Raw genomic sequence first — 12,229 nt, 5'->3', positions numbered from 1 at the left:
ACCCGTGCTTCTTTTTTCAATATTCAATGTTTATTAAGAACACCAAATCGGTATTTTTGTCTGAAGAAACAGTACATACATGTCATAATAAAACTACTGCAAACAATTATTTATTCGAAGTATCATTCTAATGTTACTGTTTATGCATCCGAATTTATAACACCACTTTAACTATGCATAAAATGTCAACATGTAGATATATTAACTCAGAAAAATGACTCTTGACAGATGTTGAAACTATCTGAAACTGAGAAAAACACGAAGTATTTCTTAATGATATGAAAAATCTAGCGGACAGAATTTTTCCATATTCTATATTATGTAAGCTAGAACTAAGACAAAAAAATCTAAACCAAAAAAATAATATCAACCCGTGCTTGTTTTCAAGAAAAATTGAAAAATATTCACTCCACCCACAAAAGTATTTTTTCATTACCCCACCCACCTAAAAATTATGAACATTTTTTTTCTTACAAAACAAATTGCACAATGTTATTATCAGTTCCTTAACCAATATTCTTACTCATATGCGGAATAATGCTCTTTTAAGGTTGCATGCCTCTAGGTCAAATACTTTTTGAGATACGTGCTACACAAGCTTTCACATCCCATTTACGTATATATTTGACCACGTCAAGGGACATAAATCTGTTTTTATTGAGTGAAACCTCAAATAAAAGCACTGGTGCACAACTTCGCATGCTGAATTTAATTCTTGTATGGTTTCATGACTCTTGGCGCATATAATTTTGAGGTACGTGCGACAAAAATGTTTAGACCCTTTATGTACAATTTGACTATCAAGGGCCATAACTCTGGTCTTACTAGGTGAAAAACGAGATGGGGCACAAAAAGTATAACAACATTTTTAGGAAGTCACATTTAAACTTGAAGGAGATATATCTACGTTAAAATTTTCTGGAATTTTATTTGACTTGGAGTCGGCTGCATCATTACTGGACGAAATAGTTTACTTTCAAATTGGCTGTCCACAATGTATTCGATTCGAGCACTTCCTACAACTACTCCTCCAATAAAGCACCATCATTTTTAAAGGTAAAATATGGATGCACGGCCAATATTGTCAGTACATACGATATATTTTGCGCGAGTGCGCTACATATCCGATAATTATGCACTTTCGGCGGCGAATTATGAACTTTACAGTGGATATCGCTTGCTGCGCGATTGAGCTGCGCACAAAATATTGTGATGAACTCCTTTAAGTCAAAGTTGTAAATACTCTGCTGACATATCTTTTTTTTTGAACACTTGAGCAGTATGGGTGCAAGGGACAGCAGATTTGAAAATTCCACATATCTACGCTGATATCAGTGCGAAAAAAAATCATAAAAATCCAATTTTGAGAAATGCAAGGCAAGTTTTAAGCGGATGTATTGCATATACTTAGCACTTCATTGTGTGACATTTTCAGCCTGCCGATTTTGTTGCTTCTGTGATAAAAATGAGTAAAACGCCGGTTTCAGGACACTTAATTTTGAGGCAAAAATGGCCCAAAATTCACACCTTACGCGACCTGTACCGTATTATCTGTAAATGACTGACCTAAAACACATGTATTTTTTTAAGCATGTTACCAGACGACAATAATGGTGAAAAGAAAAGTGTCTCTTAACCGTTTACCTTTTTCGCAAATTTGAGCTGAATGTGGATGGATGGATGACCGTTTCCATTTCGTCTGACTTCCGTTACCTCAGGTAAGATTTTAGACCCGGCTGTCTACACGGAGCTAGGAAAATCGATTCAAGCACATATCCATTTTATACAATAATTACTCGTAAGCAGGAATCCTTAGTTCTATAAACGACATAAATAACCAGTTGAATATATATGCCTGTAAAGTACATCTATTTTATTTAGAAAACGTACCAAATGCGTAAATGGCCCCTGAATTGTATTAAATTGTAGACCAGTTTGGTGTACCAGATACAATACCACACCGTGGTATGGTTATTAACGGCTCAAATTACGGCTGAAGTATCCTATTGCGGTTAGTCACTTAAACATACACCACGCGTATCTTTTATCATATTTATATTTCATCCTGATTTAGTAACTTTTAAATTTAAATGTAGAAAATACTCATCAAATGCTTTTAAGCTGTCTAATTATAAAAATAAGCTTTGCAGGGATAACGCATAGCTTTTCTTGTTATAACATCTACAGAACCCCGAAGGACTGATCGTTATCAGAGCACGGTAGGTCGAACTGTTCAAGAATAAAACATGTAAAAAGCTAACAAAAAGGAAAATAGCAGCAGGATGTCTTTTAAAGCATATTCTCCCCCAGTGTGACTAAGTCCATACCGTGACACAAGTATGTGGCTTAATTAAATTTTAATGGAGTTTTCTATGGCATTGTGTTCAACAAATGATTTATTTACTTTTAAAGTTACTAAATAAAGATGAAATATAAATATAGTAAAAGATTCGCGTGGTGTATGTTTAAGTGACTAACGGCAATAGGATACTTCACTATTCCTGCTTGTGTACGACTCTTTCATCATCCCTGGCCTTGAACAGGTATACAACAGTTAATAGAAAATTTACAATATATGAACATTTTGTAAGGAGTCGGTTGTGAAAGGGAGTAAATATAAAAATGTATTGTGTTTTAACACATGAACCTACTCAAATATAAGACCATATCAGCTTGAACACTAAGGCAAAGCTTGTGTTTTAAGATAATATTTGAAACACTATTTTTAATGTATACAATAAAGTTTTGTTTTGTTCTGTTCGGTTCTGTTCTGTTCTGACAAAGCATGTGTTTTAAACTTTAACTTCAGTATTCGCTTTATTCTGCTCGGAAGAAATGGAACGAACTCCTTATCCTTGCTGCGTAATCTGTCGTAATCTCACTCGCTAAATCCCTGAGGGGTGGGGGGAGGGGGGGGGGGGGGGGATGTTTCATCCGATACATTACATTTTGTCTGATTTGTAAATTAATAATCGATCTATTTTTTATTCCTCCTTGTTGTAGACAGTATATTGTACATTGATCAATAGTAAACACTTAAACCTGACAGTAGATAGAAAATTGACGTTATTATATTTAAACCTTTTGTAGGGTATCGATTTTTATTATCATTAACGTTACCTTACGGAATCAAATTACACAGAACAAACTATATCGTGTAGTATTTTGACTATTATTGGATTAGATTTTTTTATGATCTTTCAACAGTAAACATTAACATGGCTTTAAATTCTAAATACTATATGTGTTTCTGCGCTTTAATACTTTTATGTACTGCTAATTATTTTATTTTTATTATTAACAGAGGGGAATGTTACTGTGATCGAACTATTTTAAAAACTATAAATACATTGGACGTAATGAAAAGATCCATGCCAACATCTAAATTACAGGAACCGGAACAGAAGAAAAACGAAACAGAGAAATGTGAGGTACAGACCTTCAATTATATTTTTACAACAGTTTCATTCTATCAAAACTTGTGAGATTTAATGCTTCATTTTAATGATCAGAAATGTGAAAAGTATAAACCGGTGAATTCACTTTAAAAGTTACGTCTAAGACTCTCTTATAGGTTGTACGATCAAGAGTTTAAAAACAAAATTGGTCGTATTTCTAAAAACAAAATTAAGAATTATTTAAAAGGTATTATGATTTGCTTAGACCAGTATTAAATTCCAGTTGCCGTTTGAAATATCCTGATGAGTTTGGGATGACTGAATATTTTCGCCTAAAACTCATTTGTACTGCTAAAAAAGAATTTTCACTGTCATTTGTTCCCATAATGGACTCAGTTTAAGTTGAAGTACAGAAGTAACACTGGCATTTCCTATCGGATTCGCATCAAACACAAAAAAGCATAATTGAGCCGCACCATGAGAAAACCAACATAGTGCATTTGCGACCGTCGCAGCATAGATCCAGACTTCTGGTCAGGATCCATGCTGTTCGCTAACGGTTTCTCTAACATTATTCCAGTAGGCTTTGAAAGGGAACAGCAGGCTGGTCTGGATCCATGCTGGTCGCAAATGCACTATATTGGTTTTCTAATGGTACGGTTCATATTTCTTTATGCCTGTACGCCTGTAATGAGCCGTAGACTTTTCACTTTAAATAGTGGTGTACTGTAAAAGATTGCAAGGATATTAAAACGACCCGTTTCGGTGAAATGGTTTGTTCACATCCTCAAATGAACTTAAATCCCAATAAATCCCAATTGAGCCATGCCATGAGAAAACCAACATAGTGGGTTTGCGACCAGCACGGATCCAGATCAGCCAGCGCATCCGCGCAGTCTGGTCAGGGTCCATGCCGCTCGCTTTCAAAGCCTATTGCAATTAGAGAAACTGTTAGCGAACAGCATGAGTCCTGACCAGACTGCGCGGATGCGCAGGCTGGTCTGGATCCATGCTGGTCGCAAACCCACTATGTTGATTTTCTCACGGCACGGCTCAATTGTCATTTCATTCAGATACACTCTCCTAAGAGAATAGGTATTTCAAACACATCATCATCATCCATAAGCCTCATCTGTAAGGACACTTCGCCTTCTGGTTATTTTTGTCTTATAAGTCATATTCTGTTCACCTTCCGTGTACTTAAAGACGGACAAGTTCATAATAAAGAAGAAATAGAAAAATAATAGAAATTTAACATTTTATGGGGTAAAGCAATGGTATAATAATAGAAATTTAACAGGGTATAAGGGGTAAATAAGAGAATAATAATAGCAAGTTAACAGGGTAAGGGGTAAAGCAAGAATATAATAATAGAAATGTAACAGGGTAAGGGGTAAAGCAAGAATATAATAATAGAAATGTAACAGGGTAAGGGGTAAAGCAAGAATATAATAATAGAAATGTAACAGGGTAAGGGGTAAAGCAAGAATATAATAATAGAAATGTAACAGGGTAAGGGGTAAAGCAAGAATATAATAATAGAAATGTAACAGGGTAAGGGGTAAAGCAAGAATATGATAATAGAAATGTAACAGGGCAAGAGGTAAGCCAAAAGAGTATAATAATAGAAATTTAATAGGGTAACGAGTAAAGCAATAGTATAATAATAGAAATTTAACAGGGCAAGGGGTAAGCTAAAAGAGTATAATAGTAGAAATTTAACATGGTAAGGGGTAAAGCAAGAGTATAATAATAGAAATTTAACAGGGTAAGGGGTAAAGCAAGAGTATAATGATAGAGAGTTAACAGGGTAATGAGTAAAGCAAAAGTATAATAATAGAAATTTAACAGGGTAAGGGGTAAAGCAAGAGTATAATAATAGAAATTTAACAGGGTAAGAGGTAAAGCAAGAGTATAATAATAGAAATTTAACAAGGTAAGGGGTAAAGCAAGAGTATAATAATAGAGAGTTAACAGGGTAAGGGGTAAATCAAGAATATAATAAACATGATTTTCAATAGGAAACATGTCCAATTCAATGGCCATGGAAAGAGAAAAGTAGAGGATATCAGTCCAAATGACCCTTAATTGTGAAATGCTATTGCTAATCCTTAAAATCATAAAAATGACAATTTCACCAAAATAAGTTACAGGACTTAAATGCTTGCAAACTATTAATCCAATACTTGTATTGGTTTCGGAAAACTTGGCAGTAATTTTGGGACGTATTTAAACGAGAACGGTTTGCAACAAAATAGATAAAATGATAGGACTATTTATGTCAACTTGCTGTATGAGGCAATAGTATTTGATGAAGTTCTGAATGCAGTAATAAACCCATTTTCTTAGTAAAAAATGAAATCATTTGGTCAAACTTTACATGTAAACTCACATCTCTATCCCAAAAATGATCTTAACACTATGTTTGAATTCCAAAACAATGTCTTACATGTTCGGACGATAACCAATGATAAAATTTGGTTTGAGACTGGAGGCATCAAAATTATTCTTTTATACCTTACCCCAAACCCCTCTTAAAATTGAAATATGGTATAAGTGTACTTACGTGTTGCACTTGTGTTGAGGAAAAACAATTCAATAACTAAAACTTTATTTCTTTTTATTTCAAGCAACATTTCTCATCACATTATTATAGATAAGCTGTCTATAGGGTATGCTTCTATTCTTATTATCAAATTGCATTTTTATATTTCAGACGTGTTTTGGAAAAGTTCCCGATTGCATTGTACAGTATGGTCTGCATCGCACTGCAACAACCTTACAGTTTCAAATATTGTGTTTGATTATGGCAATTTTGCACGAAGATGAAATTAACTCTGTTGGATGCTATCATGAAAAGAAAAAATCCACGAAATATAACGTTATAAAAACGCATAATGTAAGCCGTCTTCTGACGAAAATTCCGTCTGATACTTGGATTTTCATGACATCAAGCGAAGCCTTGAGCTCTAAGGAAAAACGCGAAATGAGTATGAATAGACAGAAAGTTCGTAATAAAAACTTTACGGTTCCATATATTGCTGATATCGATTTGGTATCCAAACGTGGTCACAACATTGTTTATGAATACCAGACCTTTTTTGGTTTATCGAATGAAACAATACAGCATATTGTTGAATATTTCCGCTACTGGGATATACTGCGAATATGCTGTGGATTACAGATGTCCTCAGATTGGCGAAACCAACTGTCACCAAGAGCAAACTACAAAAAACGTCATGGTCTGCATAGTCCATCATATCCTGCATGTGAAATGTACAATATATCTCAAGTTGAACAACTTCTCATAAACACTTACGCTTTTCGGAAATTTGCACATATTGACTCACTTCGTAACGGCATCGGAAAGTTGTCAGGTTTAGACGGTACGTTGGATGGAAACTATTGTAGACGTTGTAACGCAAATATTTCAAAATTTCATCTAGAAATAAATCAAAATTGCGCATGAATGGTTATTGGTGCGTTTTCGATTCCTAGATGTACAAAATAAGATGTGAGCTGTTAGCATGTCTGTAAAAATTTTACAATGCGACCAAAACTATGTATAATTTTACAGTTCTGGCATTTACAGAAGTTTGGGTATACAAAGATCTCCTTACTCATAACTGTATTTTACAATTTTTGCCACTTTGTTTCTAGTGCTACTCATATTTTGTAACACAGTGTTTGACCCTTACAGGCTGCAATATTGGTGAGACAAGACTGATTTATTAAGAGAATCGTGGTCCAAATATAGCACAAATGCCTCTATTTCATCACAATCAGTTCTTTCAATATTGATCACATTTTGAATGTATGTCAGATTTCGTCTCTGTGTAGTCAGCCGCGGCTGTTTATTCCTGGTCATAGGGATGGTGGGTAATATAAGTAACATAAGAAAATGTAATGTTCCATCTGATGGAAGCGTTTGACAGCTTAGACGGTACCTGTGCAAAACACATATTATACGAACTATGCTTAATGATCCATCGTTCGAGTCCCTCTCAGCTTGTTATATTTTTTTTTATTTGTTAACCAATTGATAATGTACTCGTGATAGTTTACACGTAAACAATAGAGGAAATGAGTGGAAAATATTCACATTGATGAAAACAGATACAACGTTGAAGATATTCCTGCAGACCAGATTCTATAGCCCACCATCATCTGCTAACATACTGTGAAGAATTCAGAGACACACACAACGAGTGAAAGTAAACTATCTTAATTGGCAAGCGACAGATCTGGGCGTTTTAAGCGATATCTGGCCTGTATGATAATGATGTTAGCTTTTCGAAAAATAAAAGCCTTCACTAATCGATGGTTCACGTTTCAGCCGTGTCCGGGCTTTGTGGTTAAAATGTCTGTGGTCAAAGGTCATCAGATGAATACTTTTTTTCCAGCTTTTGAAAATTCGTAATTCATACTTATGACACAGTGTGTCTTCAATACATCAGGCGATATGTTATTCCCTAAATTGAAAAGAGCATATATATTAACTTTATGTATTTTGTTTCACAAAATAATTGAAGCATACGAAATATAATTTGTTATTGTAATGATGTATTTTATATTTAACTTGTATAGATATTTGAAAAGAACTTTCTATTTCAGAGAACAAACATAAATCAAAATTTGTATGTTTACTACAATGATTTGATGGTATGTCTTATAAAATGAAGCATTTCGTTTCGTAATACTTTATATATCATCTGTTAAGCTTTAGAATGTAGCGATAAGTTATTTTTCATAAACGGAGTTTATTATGGTAATAAGGAAACGTCTTTCCTATCAGTATGTTTAACACATTTTACAGAAATATTAATATTTCACTTTTATGGTTATCCATTATTTTCGTGGCATATGTTCCTGTTAACGCAATATAACGTACTTTAAATGGTTACATAAAAGGTAAGGGGCATAAATTTAAATGGTGTTTTACATTGTTCAATCTTTAATTTTTGTTGCTTTCACTGGACTTTGAACTTAAATAGTCCTTAATTAATTATCTCTATCTTTACCCTTAAGCTTAGAAAATGCCATGCACGGTTTACGTTTATACACGTAGATACGTGACCGTTTTTTTTTAAATAGAATGATGACGTTATCGTTTTTATTAGAATGATGGTATGAGAATAGTTTAGTATTCAAGAATTTTCGAAATAAGGATTTGGTTAAAACGGATGTTATTGTCAGAATATTTCATTTGCTATCAGACATTTATTACAGAACATAACATAAAATGATGTCATTTACATAACGTCATGTACATGATCTTAGTAAACAATTATTGAAAGCATAATGGTATAATTGTATAGTTTCATGCTAAATTGAAAGTATATTAGTGTTTTTTTATACTTGAATCACTTACAAAATGGTAATTATATTGATTAAATTTGCAAAGTATGTAAAGTTTCATTATTCCTACTAGTGTTCCTGTCCGTGTAGTGACGATAATTAGATATGAATGTTAGAATTCAGTGTTACAGTGTGATTGTTCATGTCCTTGTAGTAACAATAGTAAAATATACGACTTTTACAGTGCAGTGTTACAGTGTGATTGTTCCTGTCCTTGTAGTAACGACAGTAAAAGATACGAATTTTACAATTCAGTGAATTCAGTGTTACAGTGTAATTGTTTATGTCCGTGTAGTAACGATAGTAAAATATATGAATTTTACAGTGCAGTGTTACAGTGTGAATGTTCCTGTCCTTGTAGTAACGATAATAAAGATATGAATTTTACAGTGCAATGTTACAGTGTTATCCGAAAACCATTATCTAACATATATGGTTACTTACCAAAATTTAATTGATATTCAAACAGTAGAGATCTCTGATTATACAGGTATATATCAATAAAAATATACATGTATTGGAATATTAGACGTCTGTGTGCTGTGTTTCCTTTCAACCGAAATAATTTTAGGTTTTGTATGAATCATGACACGCCAAATTCTAAATATAACAACAGTACAGGGTGTTTTCTGGGATGCGAAGTACAATTACTCTGGTAAAAGCCTGATATATCTTTGAAAGCTTTTTCCCGATTTTAAATTGCAGTAACTGGAACAGTAACATTTTCGTACATCACTTATGAAAGCAAGAGTTCAAGAACAACTGAGTGGTTTCATTTCGCAATATGCTCACAAAATGTTAATTTTGTTATTACTATAAGCATTGTTCCTATTTCTGTTTTTCGGGATCATGGAGTCAATTTATCATTACAGTAGAAAACAATCGCATAAGTTAGTGCATGTTAGTATGTGCTTGGTGGGGATGCGGCGGGATGGATGGGGGTTGGGGCGGGGGTAGAGGGTTGGGTATTGAGGCGTGAGTAATTATACACTTTACATTACCTCTTGTGACGAGACTCAGTTAAACCGGGACTGCTGTACTGATGCTTGCTTCGTTTTATGCTTCATCGCGTCTTACCTGTGTTTCAGGTTAACCACCACAACATCAGTCAGCGTTTTAAATTAAGTGCCGTAAGGTAGACTAAGTCTTATAAAATTGTCACGTACACGGACCCAGTGATACTATCTCTAGTTTTTTAAGATGATGGAGTTCTATCTGTATTTTATAGAAGAATAATTCTGCGTAAGACTGACCGAGGGTGTCGCACATTTCATTACATCTAATGAACAAAAGCATTCAATCCGTGTTTGCTATTCATTTGCTTGCATATGCTCCCAAAATAGCGTCTTTCATATCTGAAATAAAAATAAGGAAACAAAACAAAAAACTTGTAATATGTTTCTCTTTCGTATGGAACAGCATAAGTGCCAGGTGCGTTTTCTTTATTAACTTGAAATTCAATATACAAGCTCAAAACTTCGACGTTGTAACTCTAGAGATTTTACTCGAAATTTTCTAACTCATATTGTCGACTTATATAAGTTAAAATGTCAAGTTAATAAATCAAAATTTTGACTCAGTATCTTGCCGTCTCATCGTCTTTCTGTCTGTCAAATGTTAAACATTTCAATGAATAGGTTTATCAGGTCAAAAACGTCTAGATATTATGAAGAGGATGTATTTACTACCTTGTCACCTTTTATGACCCCACTCCCAAAAAAAAGTCTAGAGCTAACCCAGTTACCCAATCTTGAGCTCAATTGGTAGCCAGGATATATAGCTACACATTCGTGCAGGGTACAACCAAATTTGGCCAACAACTTTGCGGAGTTAAACACTTTGAACAGTAATATTCTTTTAAGCGCAAACACTGCCCGGTCATATTTTATGACCATCTATAACTGCCTAAAGGCTACCCAAGATACCAGATCTTAGCCAGGACCACGTCTATATATGGTAATTAGTAAGCCCGTATGTCGTTTCTTCGAGTTCATTATTTCGAGAAAACTTAAATGTTTTGCCATCGTATACTGCGTTTTACAATGTTATTAATAACTGACGTTTCCTAAAACGAGGACAGCGCGACATTTCAAAAACAATGTTTTAAACGGTTCTATTTACGGTTATCGTTAGTCGATAGCCGCGAGTTATTGGAGTTTGATATAACCAGGGATTATTGTGCCTGGACTGAAGTTGCTCTTATACCGTCTTGCTCCTTCCTTTTTTCGTTACGATTGAACGAGAAACCAGGTCGGTAATAGACTGAGCAGGAATTTTGTCAAAAATATTTAAAACAGATAAAGTATTTATTTTGATCTTGGATGATTATAAAGTTTAGATGATTTTGTTTAGTAGGGGATAATTACAGATTTTTTCCTAAAGAAAGGGCTACGAATATATAAGATGATAGGTGACACCCGTTGAAAATGAAATACAAAAATAAGAATAATAAAGCTAATAATAATATTTGAAAATACATAAATAAATAATAATAAAAAGTAAGATTTTATTTGGTTTTGAATTTAAATATTGTTTTTCGTTTCATATTCTATAATTCAATATACGGACCATGGGGAAAACGAAGCGTTCAACTTCAAGACGGGCATCGGAGCCGTTAGACTTGGCGGACGCAGTAGCGGCGAAGAGGACGAGGAGTAGGGCGTCTGTGTCATTTACGCCTACGGAGTTGCCGGCGTCGACTGTACGCAGTGGGAGTTCATGCGCAACGACCTCAGTGATCCCGCCAGAGGCCAGCCCTTCGTTAAATACTGGTGCTACAGCAGCAGTGCCTCAAGTGGCCTCTCCAATGGTTCCACCAACAGTTCATGGTAATTGTACTTTATTTTGTAATTCCTCTCAGTTGGACGGTGGCCCTGTCGCTATTTTCAGTGTCCATGACCAACTTGGGTTTCATGTCAGTAACGCCATAAAAATAAAATAATTTCAGGGCAGTATTTTGCCTTTGCTTTGTTGCTCGAAATTCAGCCTGGTGAGCAAGAACCTAAAGGCTTGAGTTTGGCCAATCGGGGCAATTGTTTATCAAACCTCTGCAACATACAAAGTCGATAAATAGCATTGAAATCTGGTCTGATGCATTTTTGGTCTATGCATCTATTTTCCTAGTTGCGAACCCCAACAGGACACAGGAATTGTTAAAATATATGAACACGATAAGAACAGCGACCAAAATACACGCAGGGCTGGGTTTGAAACTGTACGATCAACTGTTCAGACTGCATCTGGCCACCGATCCAACTGGCATATCTTTTGCTAAGATAGATTACGAGCTTTGGTTGCTGTATGTTGGGGCATCATCTAGTACGTATGGGGAAAACATTCCTAAAGTCACAAAAAGTGTTTCGATTTTAATTATAGGCAGTGCATAAGAATACAATGTCCGTATCAGCATACTTGTTTAAATTGCAATAGTTACCATCCAATTAAAATGTGTTCTTCTAACAGGTTACAAGTAA

At 34.6% G+C, this 12,229-nt stretch overlaps 1 protein-coding gene across 1 annotated transcript; it reads left to right on the top strand.

Annotated features, from left to right (window-relative positions):
* The first annotated feature begins 3,169 nt into the window (after positions 1 to 3,169).
* On the top strand, positions 3,170 to 9,078 carry LOC123538659 (uncharacterized). The gene is made up of 2 exons (XM_045322904.2): positions 3,170 to 3,431; positions 6,115 to 9,078. The coding sequence occupies exons 1-2, from the start codon at positions 3,219 to 3,221 to the stop codon at positions 6,865 to 6,867; spliced, it is 966 nt and encodes a 321-aa protein (XP_045178839.2). The 5' UTR covers positions 3,170 to 3,218; the 3' UTR covers positions 6,868 to 9,078.
* The last annotated feature ends 3,151 nt before the right edge of the window (positions 9,079 to 12,229 follow it).

This window comes from Mercenaria mercenaria, chromosome 18 (genome assembly GCF_021730395.1).
Source record: "Mercenaria mercenaria strain notata chromosome 18, MADL_Memer_1, whole genome shotgun sequence".
In the NCBI taxonomy this organism is placed as follows: Eukaryota; Metazoa; Mollusca; class Bivalvia; order Venerida; family Veneridae; genus Mercenaria; species Mercenaria mercenaria.
This window is presented reverse-complemented; position numbering and strand designations above follow the sequence as displayed.

Coding starts and splice junctions, on each gene's coding strand:
- LOC123538659 (XM_045322904.2), top strand. CDS start 3,219: ATGGCTTTAAATTCTAAATACTATATGTGTTTCTGCGCTTTAATACTT. Junction 3,432..6,114: donor ACGAAACAGAGAAATGTGAG/GTACAGACCTTC, acceptor TTTATATTTCAG/ACGTGTTTTGGAAAAGTTCC.